We start from the raw sequence: 18,714 nt of genomic DNA on the forward strand, positions 1-18,714 counted from the left end.
CAGTGTGGGCTGAAGGAGGTTGATCAGAGGGAATGCATAACAGTCTGCGGTCACTGGCGCGAGAACACATCCACTCCCAGAGGAGCGCTACCTGCATTAAGGAAACCGTTGGTGGTACGCGTTTTCCCTGGAGGCAGAGAGACCCATTCAGGCCCCGCTGAACCTTTCCCAGATCTGCTGTACCAACAAGGGGTGAAGCTTTCATTCCGAAGAGTAATGGTCCCCCTTGGAGAGGAAATCTGCAAAAAGCTCACTGATCAAATCCCCTCGTCCTTGCTGCGGTCGCACAGATGGGTCTGTTATGAAAATTTTGCGACTCTCTCCTCAATGAATCCCCCTATAGAACAAACAGGTGATCCCTCCAAGCAACCAGAGCTCTGAGGCTAACAAGGTGGACACTGTCCTGGCGCTGCCGATGGGAGCCAACTCTCGACTGTCTGCAACCATAGCATCCCAAGAAGAAGGACAGTCTCCAGGGAGCAGACATACCTCAGGTGACAAAACCGGGAAAGTTTACGACAAAAAGTGTCCCGTCTGTGGATTAATCTACCTTGAGACCCTAAAAGGTGACCCCCATTAGTTAGGCAACTCTTCCCCGGTCTGAACCCTAAAGAGTGACTGTGTAGGAGAAGTGGAGCAGGGAGGGCTTCCATCTGCTGGCCATAAGTCAATCGTCCACATACTCCTGCAATCTGATCCCTCTGAGTTGCGATGGAGCCTCCCTTAACCACCTCGGAAGGGGAGAGGCTGATTGAGGAGCACCAGGAATTCGTAGACCTCTGCCTCCCTTAGGTCCTTCCTCCCTTAGGAGCATTTGGAACTTGAACGTACGCTTATACTGGTTGGGTATAAGTCCAGAACAGGATTGAACGTCCTGCCCTTCTTGGGCACCAGCAATTAGCGGAGGTACCAACCACGCCGAGGCGCCGTCTGAGGAGTAACATGCACCACCCAAATCCACAGTACCGAAGCACTTTGCTCCCTCAGTAGAGAATGGTGGAACTTGCAATGGTCAATTCCAACAATGTTTTGAATGGGAGGCCCCTGTGACAATAGGGGGTGGCTAGCAGTTGCCCAAGCAAACCCAAGAATTGGTAAAGCAACCCCTAGAAAATATAACCATTACTGTTCTTTTTCCTTTTTATTGACGTTTTTTCCTCTTACAATCTCGCAGAACAGCAGCTCAGAATGAGCGAGTAACTAGACACGGTGTCTCAGACTATCCCTATTTCCAGTGCAGGGCACAATGTTAGCTGATACATTCAGCCTAACACTTCATGTTAAACACACCAACCCTCAACACACTAAATGCCAATACAGTGTAACACTCAACACACAAAACAAGAGTGCCCGCTAACTCAACACACGAGGCATCAATAAAAACAGTAAACAAAATTAAACACCAGTACAATCAAACAACATTCAACGCATTAAACGGCAGTACAATCTAACAAGCCTAAGCACATCAAAAGACCGGACAGTTTAACAAAAAAAAAAACATATTTAACACCAATACAATTTAACAACACTAACACCTAAGCACATTTAACAATAAAGAAGGCACTAGCATCAAAAATTTTTTAAATCATCTGTCCCTTTTTCATTCTTCCATTTAACGTCCTCCTCCCCACCTCTCCTTACATCCTGTCTTCCTCTCTCTACTGACTGATGGCTTGTCTGCGCTTGTCTCCCACATTGGCCCACAGAACCCAGCAGAACTTGGTCACAGCAGTACACTACACAGGGACATTTAACGTGCTGGGGGAGAGGGGGGAGAGGAGGGAAGGAACTGAGAAAGTCTTTTAAATCTTTGTGAAAATGTCATCTCACCCACACTTTTCCTCAGATGGGCCCTTGTTGAGTGCATCCCACACATGCTCTTCTATCGATCACTCTACCGTTAGACAGAGGAGACTTCAGGAGCTCGGCTCTAACCGTGTCTATTACAAGCATTAAAACTGACCCAGAACTATGTGGTCACGGCCTCAATGAACTGAGAAGCAGACCTCTGTGTGTGATTGATGGTTGACAGACCGTGTGTGTGTGTCTGTGTGTGTGAGAGAGTCCTTGTTACCATAGCAACATTAATGGTACTTTAAACCATGTCTATCACCAATATGGCCTCTATCTGTGACGCAGGCTGTGTGTGTGTGTGTGTGTGTGTGTATGGCAGGCCTAGTTTTGTCTTTGATGATAATAAAGCTAAGAGGAAAAGGCTCTCTTAAGTGACAGATCAATGCCACCTCATCTTGCCAGACAATATCTGCTGCTGTGCTGTGTGTTGCTTATTTGTCTGTTCTGTCCTTTCAGATGTCATGCTAATTGAACAGATCGGTCATTTCTTTAGGTTGTTTTTCTCTTTAATTTATTAATTTAAATGGGAAAGTAATTAAAGAGCAGGACATTTAATTGTTCTTTCAATTCCCTGTAAGATAAAAAATAATGAATTATGTATAACTGCTCATACATAATTGGTAAAGATATTTTTTAATTTCAGATAAGGCTTCAAATATATATGTATTAATTCATGACAGTGTAATTGTTATAGTTTATATTTTCGCATTTGTCTATCTGTGTGAGTTTGTCTGCATGAATGTTTGTGTCTGTGTCTGTACAGTGAGACATTTAAATTTGGTTGTCACGGTAGCGGTTCCATTCAGAATTCCAAAGCCAAGCTGCTTATTGATCAGCACTGGGGAGTGAACCGAGAAATCAGGAAAGATAACAGATAATTTCTCTCTCCGTCTCTCTTTGTTTCTATGGTGATTATCATTGTTAGTTAATTGAAAATTACATTTCCATCTCCATAGAACTCATATAGAATGGCGATCATAAAGCCTACAGTCAGTGACGTCTGTATATGATAAAATGTATAGATGTACCCAAACACAACTGTATTCAGGCACATTCACTTGTTGCCATGATATTCCAGTGTCTGACTCATCCTGAGCTGTGTGTGTTCCTTCGAAAGCGTTCCCCTCATCTATCTTGAACTCATAGTTCCTGGCGACATTTGAAAAGTTCACCCTTGTTGTGAGGTCTGCGGATGAAATGAGGGCAGACTGACTTTTTTGCCACCTTGCCCTCTGATGTCGGGTGACATTTTAGAACCACCTTCAGTGTGCTGTAGTATGGAAGGAAAGGAAATTGGTGTGGCGCTGTCCAGCATTATTTCATTCCTGCAGTACAATATGTTCTTTCTCCCCATAAATCAATTTAAAAAAATAATCTCTTCTCTCCTTATCTGTGTAGATTTATTTGACATATTTTTAAAGCTCTTTTCCAAAAGATTATGTGAAAAACCACCTTACCACACATCTTGCCCCCCAATCCTTCAGAAAAATACAAATCAACAATATAAACCTTGAAGAGGTAATCATTTGTAGGGCTTTAATACTGACATGTCTAACCGGATGATTCTACCTGTCTCTACCCTGTGTGGTGGGAAGAGAAACACTATGTTTCTTTATGGTTGGCTCCAGATATGGACAGAACGGCTCATGGTTGTGTCACTTTGCATAATACCATAATTCTGTGCTTTAGCATGCTCTCTGATTCCCCACGACTTCCTCCTCAATCCTCTGCCTAATTTACATATGCAACACTTAATTACCACAGCCTAATTAGTTGGCAGTCTCATCTATCATTATGAGAAGGAGAGGGGACGTTCTGTGTGTGTGTGTGTGTTTGTGAGCGAGCACAGTTGTGTGTGTGTGTTGTGTGCCATAATCTCAATCCATAATCAGTGATCTTCTTGTGTCAGTATTCAGAGCTGGAGACTCTTTGGTAAGGCTTGCGGCATGTCAAATTGATGGAATGTCAAACTAAACCATGCTTTTTCAAGTGCTGGCTACAGCTGTGTCTTGGTACTGTTCCTGGACTGTTCCTGGACTGTTCCTGGACTGTTCCCGGGACTGTTCCTGGACCGTTCTTGGACTGTTGCAGGACTGTTACAGGACTGTTCCTGGACTGTTCCAGGACTGTTCCTGGACTGTTCTGGGACTGTTACAAGCATGTTCCTGGACTGTTACGGGACTGTTCCTGGACTTTTACGGGACTGTTCCGGGACTGTTCCGGGACTGGTCCCGGGACATGATGTGTCCAGAAAAAAGAACCATGAAGGACATACACTATCAATTCACTGTAAGGAGGAATCACTTTCTATTAACAAATCTCTTTTTTCCAATTAACCAATCCTATTCACTGACACATCTTTGTCATTTCCAATCAGCTTATCCAGTGAGGCGTAGCAAGCCAACCGCTGTGTAACAGGGATTGATGAGTGCTGGACAGGTATTTTCTGCATTTCAGTCACTCCTGTGAGTGTGTGTGTGTGTGTGTGTGTGAGTGTGTGTGGGTACATGAACGTCGGTGAGTCAGCTCATCACTCTGCCTGTCTGTCTTTCCGTGAGATGACCTCACTCCTAAAACATGGATGACTTTTCCTTTATGTGTTCATGCAGTCAGAACCATTCTCCATAGAGAATTAAAGGCATTAGGTCTGGCTGCTGGTTCATTTTACGCTTGACGGCTCTTCACTAGAGCCATCAGGAGATAAACACCCAACAGAGCCACTAGGAGAGACTCTGACACCCAAACAATAGACCCAACGTGGATAAATGGCTTAGAAACATGGGTCTGAACAGGTGAACTCCAGCGTGCATTCAAGGGCAACACGGCGGAAGGGAGGAGGCTAAATGGGAGCGTTTTCCTCATTGAAAAGAGACAGCCGTAGCCCACAGCCAAGTGGGTCTTTGTAGTCAGCATATCTTGTATTTTCCTTTGTGTCTCAGGCCTTGAGTTGGAGGAGATGCTTGAGTGATTTCTGGACTGTTTGACTTGCCGTAGAGAAAAGAGCGATAGCATGAGCTAGTTGAAAGCTGATGATTGGTCGTCCTTTGAAGGGTAAGGAAACAGCAACCTATTCAAAGAGACATTCTCACCTTATTTCTCCAGTTATTTTTTCTTTGTCAAGCTTCAATGCGTGTTCAGTCTCCATTTTTGGAATACTTGGGCGGGAACGTTCTTTCCGGAATACTCTCAATAACATCCACATATCTCCTTTATAGAAATACTTTATTCAATATGTTGTATCTGTGTATACAATTGAGAGACACAAACTGTACAGTGCAGACAAACTCTTTTGCATATATATTTATGTAAAGATAGCGGTTAATTTACCGTCATAATAAATGTTTTTCTTCTTGTTTTTGTTTTGATACACATAGCCTACAGTACCACATGCATATCTCCACTGCCTTCCTCGTTTACCATGCAACAGGTCGAGCCGCAGACGGACCGGGAAAGAGAGAGACCAGGGAGAGAGAAACCAGAGAAGAGAGAAGGTGGAAAGATAGGCAGGGGTTAAGGAAAGAGGGAGATTGTAGGTAGAGATTGTAGGGTGAGAGTGACAGATGGAGAAAGAGAGAGAGAGAGAGAGAGAGAGAGAGAGGATTGTACATTTGCACAGTCAAAGGTAATTCAGTTTTACAAAAACTGATCCAGTCTTACTTGAAGTAGTCAGTTGGAGATTCAGAACCAGAAGCACATACAGCTTACCGATGTCAGAATTCAATCAGAGACCTTGGAGAAAGTTTGGCCAATACAGTTTGAACTATGACATCCCATAGCCTAACGGCAGCCATGTTAGTACCCTTTGGCAACAGTGAATCATCCAGAGGCAGCAACGTGGTCCCATTGTCTGCATTTGGCCGAACTCTCTCACTGAAGGAGTCTGTTTTCAACAGGAACAGAAACAGCATTAACACAACACCATCAAATCTCAGGTCAACATTTCTTTGTCAAGAACAGCAGATTTTGTTCAGCTTGGTACAGACAAAACACTGGACAAGTACAGCAAATGTTGCTTCAACACTTTCCCCACACACAGCCCAGTTTTTATTTTTTATATTTTGTTTTTACAGTTTATCTTTTTGATTGTATTTTCTGTAGGATCTCGTCTAGCTAGCAAGCTTGCAGTAGCCCATTATCGGCATGCCATGGTCTAAGTTAGCGTCCATGGTCCATTTGCTCATTGGCTTTACATTGGCTGTGCGCTTGAAGCTAACACGAGTCTTCAGGTTCCAGTCATGTTTACACACTCTGTGATCTATCTTAGCTACATACACAGGAAGTGACACACCTTGACCCTAACAGTAAAAACTTCAACACTTCAAAAAAAAAAAAATAATAGAAAAGTAACAAACCAACATCCAACCCACATTTCATTCAGACAATTGACAAGTAAAGGAGCTTGGGAAAAAACACAAGTAAAGTTAAGTAAATCAATGGCTTCTTGAAAACGAAAGCTACAACTCCAAGATGTAATGGGAGGTTTGTAGTCACAGTGAGAAAGCAAACAGGTATAGGCCTATTGTAGTCTACCATTTAACAATGTCAACATGGAGCTAAACCACCAAGATCTCTTTTTACTACAGTGTTGTTTTCCTCAGGTGACTCCACCGTTCTTTCAGCTTCACACATTTGTCGACTTCATCAGCTTCGCTACGTGCATTGCTGTTGTACATGCTACCATGTCAGTCACATTCAGAGCTTTTCGAAAGTCTCATGTTTATTTCAATTCATTTCCTGGATAAAACTTAATTACCCATGACCCCGGACAGAACCTCTTGGTCATATAATGCTATCTTCCATGAAGAGATTCTGTGGTCTGGCTAACTACTCAGCTACCATGACGCGTATGACCTACACGCTCAGTCAAATTGCTACCAACACATTCACATCTCAGCCGGAGCCTCAGTCCTCATCCCCAGTCCTCATCCTTATCACCAGCACCAGTCCTCATCCCCAGCCCCAGTCCCTAGGCCTCTCCCTCTACATGTCTGCTTCATGTCCCAAAAAATCAAGTATTGACCCCTGCATCTTTCACTAATTTAATTAACCTACAAACACACAGTGAGAAAGAGTCATAAAGATACAGGAGATGCAGAGCTAAAGAGAGATTGACAGATAGAGAGACTGAGTAGAAATGAGAGAGACTAAGAACTTATGAGAGAAAGAGATGGATTGAGGGAGAAAAATAGATGCTAATCTTGTTTTGAGTCTGTACAACAATCTATCCAGACGATTGCTGGTGCATTGTGGGTATAGAATTTTAAACAAACAAATAAACAAACATTAAACTGACAAACAAACAGTAGATTGTGGTCAGCATGGGGGGGGGGGGGCTTCACAGACTGATAGAGGGGGCTTATGGGTAGCCATCAGCAGGCAAGGCTACCTGGAGAAAAGGTGGGGGGGAAATGCTTTGTCATCATCAGAAAAAGTAATCTTAAAGACTCGAAAAAGGCATTCCGTAGCACGTAAGTAGGGCATTCTGCTATCCAGGTTTGTAGTTTATCTAGCTGATGAGATCAGCCATTAGCGCTTCTCCTTCTCCTCATCTTTCTCCTCCTCTTCACCTCCTCTTCTCTCCTCCTCCCCTCCCCCGTCCCCAAAAATGTAGTGGTCCATTTCCACGTCTCGAACACCACTGCACCAAATCGCCCCAAAAAGAGAAAGAGGGAGAAAGAGCAAGAGGAGAGAAAGAGAGAGGTGGTACTTAGCCCATAATTGACCAATCAGGGCAAGAGTTTGAGTGCAGTGGGCGGAGTCTCATGTCTCTGTTATGCGGCGGGAGAGGAGGGGCGAGGTTATGTCGCAGTCTCCTTTGGGTCGGGTTTGTTGATAGGCTTTCCCCCGTTCATGGCCACCGGTTCACTGGTTGTACTTTTGCTGGGTGGGACTCCGGCAACTTTAGGCAACGTCTCCCTGACGTCATGCAACGATGGCTCCTTGTACATTGCAACTATAGAGAAGAGATCAGTGTGTGTGAGTGTGTGTCTATGCGCGGTGTATTAACACATGCATGTGTGTGTGTGTCTCTGTGCGAGAGTGTGCCTTACCTTCTATGGGTTTGGGCAGGAAGTGAGCGGCTGGTTTGGTCTTCTTCACACGGTTGCCTTTCATGGCTTGTCCCTCCTTGTTGAGTCCCAGGAACCAGGCCCTCCCAGACTCATTTTGTCTGTACAGCATCGACGAGTAGATCACATAGTAGTTCTCAAACACAGACTCCTTAAACTTACACTCTGCCGTGAAAAGCTCCTACAAAACACGCGCATACACACACACACACGCGCACAAAGAATTTGTGTCAAAACAACACAGGTTAAATTACTGCCATTCCATTATACCCCATGTCAGCCTAACACTCATGTATTTTTCTGTACTTATGTAGTTTCAATCAACTGCCATGACATGTCGGCACCTTTCATTGGCTAAATTCCACCGACAAACTGCCTACTGAAGGACAGAGCAGCACTTTACTGAACCGTTCGCTGGTTCCAGTCGTTTAAGACACGGAGGCCGAGGGAGAGCATTGACATTCCCATCAGCTGTTCTTGTCCATCGACACCACAAGATGAGAGAGTCTCTCACCTGCATGTGCCTTTGTTCCCAGTTACCATGGAAATGATGCATTGGAGATGGGGGGAAAGGGAAGTAGGGTTGGGCGGCGGTTGGGTGTGCGCGCTATGTGTGTACGTTTCTGTGAATGTGACTATACGTATGACTGTGGTCGACCGGCAACACATTTCCATTTCCCATTGTCCTTGTTGTGGTAGTCATTACCATGCACCTCTTGTCCAGTTAACATATCCCACAACCTCAACACTATACATTGGCTTCCTCGGCTTGTCTTCTCCTCTCCTTCCTCTGCTCTGAAAAGCAGACAGGTGTCCGCCATGTTGCTTTCACTAGCCTGTGATTTCATTTGAAGATTGTGGGGAGACGAGGAGAGGAAACCATTTCACACTATTCAAATTAACCCTGTGTACGGAACAATGTTATAAAACAGGCTTTTGTAGAAAAAGAAAAGATTGTTGAGAAAGAGATGTAGAAATGGAAGAGTGTTGTTGAAAGAGAAGAGAATTTTGGAGATTGAAAGAGATATGGAGGGGAAAGAAAGGAGGACGTAGGAGGAGAGAAGAGAGAGACAAATCACCAAGGAGGATGATGTGCCCTCAGGGAAACATGCACATAACTACAGCAGGACAAATGGGGACATCAAAGTTGATTGTCCTTGAAAAATCCTATTTTCACTAACCCTAACCCTAACACTAATCTCAACCTTTACCACCACCCTAACCTAACCTAAACTTACCTGTAAACCTGCTTAATGCTAATTTTACCAATAAACCCAATTGTACCTTTTAGCCTAAATGTTATGACAAATAACTGCCTTTTTAAAAATAGGAACAGAATAAAATGTCCCTTTCAAAACCATATTTTTACTATCTCTACCATACCTCTTAAAATAAACCCAAAAAACAAACTCTAACTGTAAACCTTATTCAAACTTACCATATGAACCGAAACCTTAATTGTAAGACAAATAATTGCCTTTAAAAAAATGGAACAGGAAACATGTCCCTGTAAAAAAAAAAAAAAAAAACACTATCCAAGTCTAACACTTCACACAAAAAATTTACTTTTTGAAAGAAAACATATAAATGACAAGCATAGTGTGTTCCACATTTATATAATAAAACATCATACAAACACGCCCATTCTGAACTTTTTATTTGATTATATGGGAAATTGCCTGGGGTCAGTTATAATGTGGTGAACTATACAGCTGAGGTTTGGCCTGCTGTAAGAGGGCTGATCTAAGATCAATATTTAAAGCAGAGAGTGACCTTTACCTGTACTTCTTTCACAGAACCATCTGGTCCCAGTAGAGATGGACCTCACTTATTTCTTTATTTTTTTTTGTGTATGTGTGTTTGTGTGTGTCCTGTGGTGAGTGGGTGTGTATTTGTGCCACAAACACTACTCATTATCACACTGCTAATTACCCAGGGGAATTGTGGGTAAACAAATAAAGCGACAGAAAGGAAAGAGGGAAAGAGCAAGAGGAAGGCTGGAGAACGACAGGAAAAAAACACTAAGGAGGAGAACAGAAACTTAAAGGAGCCCTCTGTAGTTTGAGTGTCTTAAAAAGGAAATCTGTGGTGTTATTCCTGGTGAAAAGTATCCAGTTAAACGCTGATTCACAAATAGTTGCCGGTCCAAATTTGTGTAGCATATGGCGTGGACAGCTTGGTCATTACAATTGTGATCTGTCATGGATTTGATATCATGCGCACTGATAGATTTAACAGATTTCATTTATTTTGGGGGGAGACAGGGAAATAAGGGGAAATGGGGGGGGGGTGTATGTCTACATGTTTTGACAATATTAATCTTATTAGTTTTCATTTTTTTTGGTGGTGTGAAATGGTGGTAGGCATGGCCGTTTCTGTGTTCATCTTTACCAGGGGGACTGATAATTCAGGAGGGGGCTTTATTGACCAAAAATACTTATCTGGTCCAAGTACTTTGGGCCAGACAGAACAAGGAAAATTATGGTCAGAATAAACAAGCATTTTCTTCATGCTAGGTGTGTGCCTATTATTTGGACCAGACAAGTACTCTTTTTGTAAAATATTTTTTGCTTATGATGTGTTTGGCTAGCAGTTGAAACTGAACAGTGAAATACTGATAGCTTGTAGATAATCTATGACAAGCTGGGATGTCTAAAACAGTTTCTAAATTTCCCATTTGTTTCGTGTCCTCTGTCTCCATTTGCATTAGCACTGACATCTGTTTTGCCATGACAACTGGGGCGGAGTTCCAAACGGAATGAGTCACGTAAAATGTTTCTCTCCCCACTGATTTGACATTGCATGCAATCAGTTACATGAACTAGGATTGATTCCTATCTCCTGCGATGCGCCACAACTACTTTGCAGGCAATTCCTGGGGGGTGACACACCGAACCAACCTGATAAAACGCTGTTGTAAGCAACATAAATAGTGCATAGAGAGCTTGGCGCGACGCGGGCTGTAAACATGGAGAGTAATGCAGTAGGAAGCTGCTGTCTTGTCTTTTGTCTTGTCGTCCTTTAGGAAGGATCACACATGCTCTTCCTTTCAACTCTACACACCTTTCATCTAGTCTGTCTGTCCTGTTTGTGTGGTTCCAGACATCACTAGGAATTATTGTCACACGTGCACACATCGCATAAACACTCTTATACATACTCCTCGTGTGCACAAACACACACACACACACACACACACACACACACACACACACAAACAGTTTACTTGTACACACAGGCACATTCTAGCGAGTGGAAGCGTACACACACACACACACACACACACACACACACCTACTGCAGCCAGAGAGATAGGAGACTACCGATGTCTGCCCAGCTCCATACCCTTTGAAGTGAGGATGAAGAGGACTGGAAGTGACAAACACACACACAGACACACACACACACACACATGTACACACACCTGGTGTTCACTTCCTATCAGCCTGTAAAGGTCTGCCAGAAAACAGATGCTCGGTTTTAGAGGAGAGAGGGCGCGAGAGAGATCGAGAGATAGCCTTTCCCATGATTATTGCATTCACCACTAAATAAACAGCAAACTGCACCCCAAACACCCCCGCCCCCCTCCACAAACACACACGCGCGCACGCACGCGCACACACACGTGCACACGGGGCGCCTGAACCTTCCCCTGTCTTTCTGGGAGCTCCATATCATCTCTTTGGACAGGCCACTCCTGGCAGACCTCCACTAAAACAACAAAGGGGCGAGGTGGCGTTGGGAGATGACACAGGTGAGCGTTTCAGTGACTGTGCCTTATCCACAGGGTTTATTGGTCGGCTCCTTCGATTCTACACTTGCAGTCTAGTTGTTGATCGATCCACGGTATGTTCCCCTCAAAGGTCTGTGAATCATCAGTCCTGTTTCTGCGCAGTGTTGAAAATAAAGAGTGTAAACGGAAGACAACAACACATTTCGTCGCCCTCTCCTCCCCTGCCCTCTACAGAAGTATCCATACATAGAGGTTATGATAGATAGAAATCTAAGACGCAAGGCTCACGGGTATATTTGTTACTATGAGGGCGAAAAACCAATGGACAGGTCTCCCTCACAGACCCAATTTACACTTCAGACAACCCTTCACACGAGGAGAGACATCGGCAGTTCTCACTGTTGTTACAGCGCAGGTGTTTGTGAGTGTCTGCTCGGTGAGAGTGCGTCCGGTGAGCGAGTGTGTGTGCTGTGTGAGTGCGCACGCTGTGTGAGTGCGCGCGCTGTGTGAGTGCGCGCTGTGTGAGTGTGCGCAGTGCGAGTGTGTGTGCTGTGTGAGTGTGCGCGCTGTGCGAGTAAGCGCGGTGTGAGTGCGCGCGCTGTGCGAGTGTTTGTGCTGTGTGAGTGTGCGCAGTGCGAGTGTGTGTGCTGTGTGAGTGTGCGCGCTGTGCGAGTAAGCGCGGTGCGAGTGTTTGTGCTGTGCGAGTGTTTGTGCTGTGTGAGTGTGCGCAGTGCGAGTGTGTGTGCTGTGTGAGTGTGCGCAGTGCGAGTGTGTGTGCTGTGTGAGTGTGCGCAGTGCGAGTAAGCGCGGTGCGAGTGTTTGTGCTGTGCGAGTGTTTGCGCTGTGCGAGCGTGTGTTTTGAGAGGGTGTGCGGAGCATGAGTGTGCTCACAGTGGGAGTGTGTGTAGCGTGAACAGTGAGCAGGCATTAGTGCTTGGATGTGTGTGTGTTTTTCACACTCATCTACACACACTCTATATGCTGGTTTCCCCTCGCCCAGAGTCGTTAGTAATTAACACATACGAGATCATTTCACACCAGGCCATCTGTTGAGTGCAGAGACAGGGACAGGGAGGGTGATGAGTCTCTGTGCTTCTTGTCTTCTCTACATCCAGGAAAGCTGTCTAGATTGTCTGACAGATGTGTTGAAATACGATTGATTTCCTCCTCAAGCTTCCTGAAGTTGAATACACTATTCTGGGATTTTGGTGTAATTTCAATTACATGCTGCTTCCAGTCGGCTAACTCCTGTTTTTGGGATTCATCTAAGAAAAGCCTCTATTAATCATTAAGTACAAGGTAGTTATCAAAGTACCATAGCGATATTGTCAAAAACGTACTATTGTCTGGTAAATATCAGAGAATACTGGGTGAATGCCTTTAACAGTAATGAAATATACAGATGACATATCAGATTATTCACAGTATTCTGAATTTTTAGGCATTGAACTGATGGTTTGTTTTTTCTACTCTGCAGTGATTTTGTGTGTGTGTGTGTGTTTGCGTTTGCATGCGCATGCGTCTTTCTGGTCATGCGTGTGTCTGGGATGTCCCCCATCAATAATTCAAAAGCAGCCCTCATCCTCTGTCTCCATCCGAACAGAGAGAGAAACATAACATCACATCTCTTCTAAAAAACCAAAAAGAATAAACAACTAAACAAGTGCCTGCCGGCTTTCCTCTCTGCAGCATAACAAGCTATTCTCTGCCTGTCACTCTCCTTCGCTCTGACACGGTGAGAAGAAAGGCGAGGAAAGGGGGATATTTGGAGAAAAGAAAGGGCCAGTTCAACCGTTTCAACCTTCTGTCTCTCAGACTGTTCTTGTGTGTCAGGGCTGGGAATAATTCATATTCCTGTCAGCTTCTTCCTATCTCTCTCCTCTCTCTCGCTCCTTTCCAACTCTTGCCCTCTTTCTCTCGCTCTCATCTCCAGCTTTCTCTCTCTCTTCATCATCTCCAGCTCTCTCTCTCCTTCTCTTCATGTCACACTCATCTCACCCACTCTCTTTCTCGCTATCTCTCTCTCACACCCCCTCTCTCACACCCCTCTCTCTCAAGGCCACCCCACCCCCCCAACCCCCCCCCCCCCAACAAACACACACACACTTAAGGAGCCCCTGAAGTTTCCTTGGAGACAAGAGGAGAGAGGCAGAAAGAGCGAGGAAGAGGGTTTGGGCACAAACGGAGGGGGGCATTTAATGGGAAGCTTTCTCTTTCTCTCTGCTAGTCTTTTTACTCTACAGCTCCTTATTAGAACATTACATGTCAAATCATAAGCAGCAGCTGTTGTTATTCCATTGGTATGTGAAGAATGAAGATGTGATGGTGAACCCATAATGAGAAACGTTGTTCGTCTGAGAACTGTTCTTTGACATATCTGTGTCTTATACAGTGGGGAGAACAAGTATTTGATACACTGCCGATTTTGCAGGTTTCCCACTTACAAAGCATGTAGAAGTCTGTAGTTTTTATCATAGGTACACTTCAACTGTGAGAGACGGAATCTAAAACAAAAATCCAGAAAATCACCTTGTATGATTTTTAAATAATTAATTTGCATTTTATTGCATGACATAAGTATTTGATACATCAGAAAACCTTTGTTTGCAATTACAGAGATCATACGTTTCCTGTAGTTCTTGACCAGGTTTGCACACACTGCAGCAGGGATTTTGGCCCACTCCTCCATGCAGACCTTCTCCAGATCCTTCAGGTTACAGGGCTGTCACTGGGCAATACAGACTTTCAGCTCCCTCCAAAGATTTTCTATTGGGTTCAGGTCTGGAGACTGGCTAGGCCACTCCAGGACCTTGAGATGCTTCTTACTGAGCAACTCCTTAGTTGCCCTGGCTGTGTGTTTCTGGTCGTTGTCATGCTGGAAGACCCAGCCACGACCCATTTTCAATGCTCTTACTGAGGGAAGGAGGTTGTTGGCCAAGATCTCGCGATACATGGCCCATCCATCCTCCCCTCAAGACGTCCTGTACCCTGTGCAGAAAAGCATCCCCAAAGAATGATGTTTCCACCTCCATGCTTCACGGTTGGGATGGCGTTGTTCTCATCCTTCTTCTTCCTCCAACACACGGCGAGTGGAGTTTAGACCAAAAAGCTCTATTTTTGTCTCATCAGACCACATGACCTTCTCCCATTCCTCCTCTGGATCATCCAGATGGTCATTGGCAAACTTCAGACGGGCCTGGACATTCGCTGGCTTGAGCAGGGGGACCTTGCGTGCGCTGCAGGATTTTAATCCATGACGGCGTAGTGTGTTACTAATGGTTTTCTTTGAGACTGTGGTCCCAGCTCTCTTCAGGTCATTGACCAGGTCCTGCTGTGTAGTTCTGGGATGATCCCTCACCTTCCTCATGATCATTGATGCCCCACGAGGTGAGATCTTGCATGGAGCCCGAGGCAGAGGGAGATTGACCGTCATTTTGAACTTCTTCCATTTTCTAATAATTGCACCAACAGTTGTTGCCTTCTCACCAAGCTGCTTGCCTATTGTCCTGTAGCCCATCCCAGCCTTGTGCAGGTCTACAATTGTATCCCTGATGTCCTTACACAGCTCTCTGGTCTTGGCCATTGTGGAGAGGTTGGAGTCTGTTTGATTGAGTGTGTGGACAGGTGTCTTTTATACAGGTAACAAGTTCAAACAGGTGCAGTTAATACAGGTAATGAGTGGAAAACAGGAGGGCTTCTTAAAGAAAACCTAACAGGTCTGTGAGAGCCAGAATTCTTACTGGTTGGTAGGTGATCGAATACTTATGTCATGCAATAAAATGCTAATTAATTATTTAAAAATCATACAATGTGATTTTCTGGGTTTTTGTTTTAGATTCTGTCTCTCACAGTTGAATTGTACCTATGATAAAAATGACAGACCTCTACATGCTTTGTAAGTAGGAAAACCTGCAAAAACGGCAGTGTATCAAATACTTGTTCTCCCCACTGTAGGTACACACCTATCAATTTCATTTCAATATTCAAGATGGAAATCTTATAAAGAAGGGAAACGTGATGTCTTCTGCACGGAATGGCTTCCTAAATCGTGTTAACCTTTCTAGTTCAATGGAGCCAGTGGATTTCAAAAGGGTTCTTCGGTTGTCCCAATATGTATTTTTTTAATTCCACATACAACACATGTAGACACATGTAGAGGTTTCATGTAGAACCCTCTGTTGAAAGGGTTATACTTGGAAGCAAGAAGGCTTATTAAAAGGGTTCTCCTACGGGGACAGCTGAAGAACCCTTTTAGGATCCTTTGGCAGTGTAACACAGGAGCTTCGGTCTCTCTGGTGTGGCATACAGCTGTACATCGTTGGTTAAACATTTGACCTGAGTTAATGACAGCATTTGATATGTAAATGACATATATTCATAAAGCATGTTTCCCTTTATGTAAACTCCGGGTGAACCAATGTTCAAACATATACTGTGGATATAAAAAGTCTACACACCCCTGTTAAAATGCCAGGATCTTGTGATGTAAAAGAATGAGATAAAGATAAACAATGTCAGAATGTGACCTATAATGTGAACAATTCAATTGAAAAACAAACTGAAATCTTTGAGGGGGAAAAATAACCTGGTTGCATAATTGTGCACACTTATAACTGGGGATGTGGCTGTGTTCAGAAATTAACCAATCACATTAAAACTCATGTTAAATAGAAGTCATTACACACCTGCCAGCATTTAAAGTGACTCTCAAATAAAATCTAGCTGTTCTAGTGGGATTATCCTGACATTTTCTTAGTTGCATCTCAGAGCAAAAGCCATGGTCTGCAGAGAGCTTCCAAAGCATCAGAGGGATCTCATTGTTGAAAGATATCAGTCAGGAGAAGGGTACAAAATAATTTCCAAAGCATTAGATATACCATGGAACACAGTGAAGACAGTCATCATCAAGTGGAGAAAATATGGCACAACAGAGACATTACCAAGAACTGGACGTCCCTCCAAAATTGATGAAAAAACTAGACGAAAACTGGTCAAGGAGGCTTTCAAGAGGCCTACAGCAACATTAAAGGAACTGCAGGAATTTCTGGCAAGTACTGGCTGTGTGCTACATGTGAAATGTGAAATGTCACCCAAAGAACACCATACCCACAGTGAAGCATGGTGGTGGCAGCATCATGCTTTGGGGCTGTTTTTCTTCAGCTGGAACCGGGGCCGAAGTCAGGGTGGAGGGAATTATGAACAGTTTCAAATACCAGGCAATTTTGGCACAAAACCTTCAGGTGTCCGTTATAAAGATGAAGTTCACCTTTAATTACAACATTGATTCAAAGCACACACCCAAATCCACAAGCATGGCTTCACCAGAAGAAGATAACAGTTTTGGAATGGCCCAGCCACAGCCCAGACCTGAATCCAATTGAACATCTGTGGGGTGATCTGAAGAGGGCTGTGCACAATCCGATGTCCTCGCAATCCGACAGATTTGGAGCGCTTTTGCAAAGAAGAGTGGGTAAATATTGTGCCAAGCTAATAGACTCCTACCCAAAAATACTGAGTGCTGTAAAAAATCTAAAGCTGCTTCAACAAAGTATTAGTTTAAGGGTGTGCACACTTATGCAACCAGGTTATTGTTATTGGTTATTGAGTTTTTTTTTTTTTTAACTGCACACAAACGCTTTATACCATGTTGTTAAACACAGCATTGCACACAAACACTGTTTACCACTACATTAGATATATAGCACTGCACACAAACGCTGTATACCACGCTGTTAAACATACAGGACTGTAGACCAACACTGTATAACAATATATTAGATAACACCTCACTAAATGTTACGGATTCTGGGAAAATGCTGTATTCTTCCTTAAGGACTCAAAGATCTTGTTGAGCCCCGTGCATACAGGTCAACTACAGCAGTGGCTCTCAACTGGAGGCATACTTTCAATGGAGTAATAAAAAGGTTTATTTATATTTATTTAGTTAGTTAGGATAATATTCATTTATTTCATGTCATGTGTTCTTTTTATAATTTTCTTAATGAAACAATTAGCTAGATTGAGATGAGAATGCATAGGAAGTGGTGGACAATGTGCTTAAATTATAATTTATGTGGATCATTTATAGTCTGGAGAAGAAAAGCAGTGTGTGTGAAAATATGAAAATGCATCCACTCACGACTGTAAGTCAGTCTGGATAGAAGCATTTGCTAAATTACCTAAATGTTAATTAAACAGTATTGCTATTTATCTGATTTTGTGGTCTTAAAACAATTAACTTGCCGACAAAAAATATTAAAAATGTGGGATTGTCTGTTCCCTTATATATTTATTTGCTCCATTTACTGTAAATTCCGTTTCATTTCCCAGGTGGTATCTTGTGAAAATGTTTTAATAATTGCTATGTGAATTTTGGGTCAAGACTTAGACAACCTGGTTCAGTGTGGGTCCTAAGGACAAAGCATTCACTGATCTATGGTACACTAGAGATGACAGGTTAAATACTGCAATCCAATCTGTTTCAGCATATAGAAGAGACCAGTTGACTAAACCTTTTAAAAATCAACTGAACCAACATGGCTTACAGGTTGACCCACGTTGTGCTCAGATTAGGGGTGTACTCACTGATGAGTAGAGGTGTCCTTCCCCATTCATGGCGATGTACAGGCCAGTCTTGACGGACTGGATGGCCACCACTCGAAGGCCCACTGGGATGAGGTTAAACAGAGCTGAGGGAAAAATCACATTAAACCGAATTGATAATGAACTTGCACTGTTCCTGGTCGTGGAGCAGGGTAGAATTCCCGGCTCCCTTTAAGCTGGGCCCCTATGCGCCCCTTCTACTTCACTGCCTCTCTGAATAATGCAGAATTCCTGACACTGTATGTTGAGTGTATCCGTCGTGTGTGCTCCCCTACGAGATATCAGTGACTAGCAGTGGTATCCAAGGAAATGTCTCAGGCAACTCTGACGGTAGCAGTCCACTAATGTCCACCACTAAGCCTGTCTGTATTGGTGTACCTATTATTTATGCGCCTATTAGATATAGCTACTCAATCAACTCTATGTCACTGGAAAAGATGGATACATACAGGGCCT

At 43.7% G+C, this 18,714-nt stretch overlaps 1 protein-coding gene across 5 annotated transcripts in view; it reads right to left on the bottom strand.

The window, feature by feature from the left end:
• Positions 1 to 5,059: 5,059 nt before the first annotated feature.
• Positions 5,060 to 18,714, bottom strand: part of LOC105019765 (fibroblast growth factor 14) — a 44,213-nt gene continuing 30,558 nt past the window's right edge. For all 5 annotated transcript variants that reach the window (XM_010886166.4, XM_020042206.3, XM_020042207.3 and 2 more), the window contains exons 3-5: positions 18,241 to 18,344; positions 7,905 to 8,103; positions 5,060 to 7,807 (exon numbers count right to left, since the gene is read on the bottom strand). In XM_010886166.4, the coding sequence (XP_010884468.1) occupies positions 7,653 to 7,807; positions 7,905 to 8,103; positions 18,241 to 18,344 (458 nt within the window). In that variant the 3' untranslated portion in view covers positions 5,060 to 7,652. The remainder of the gene's footprint in view (positions 7,808 to 7,904; positions 8,104 to 18,240; positions 18,345 to 18,714) is intronic.

Source organism: Esox lucius, chromosome 22 (assembly GCF_011004845.1).
Source record: "Esox lucius isolate fEsoLuc1 chromosome 22, fEsoLuc1.pri, whole genome shotgun sequence".
Lineage (NCBI taxonomy): Eukaryota > Metazoa > Chordata > Actinopteri > Esociformes > Esocidae > Esox > Esox lucius.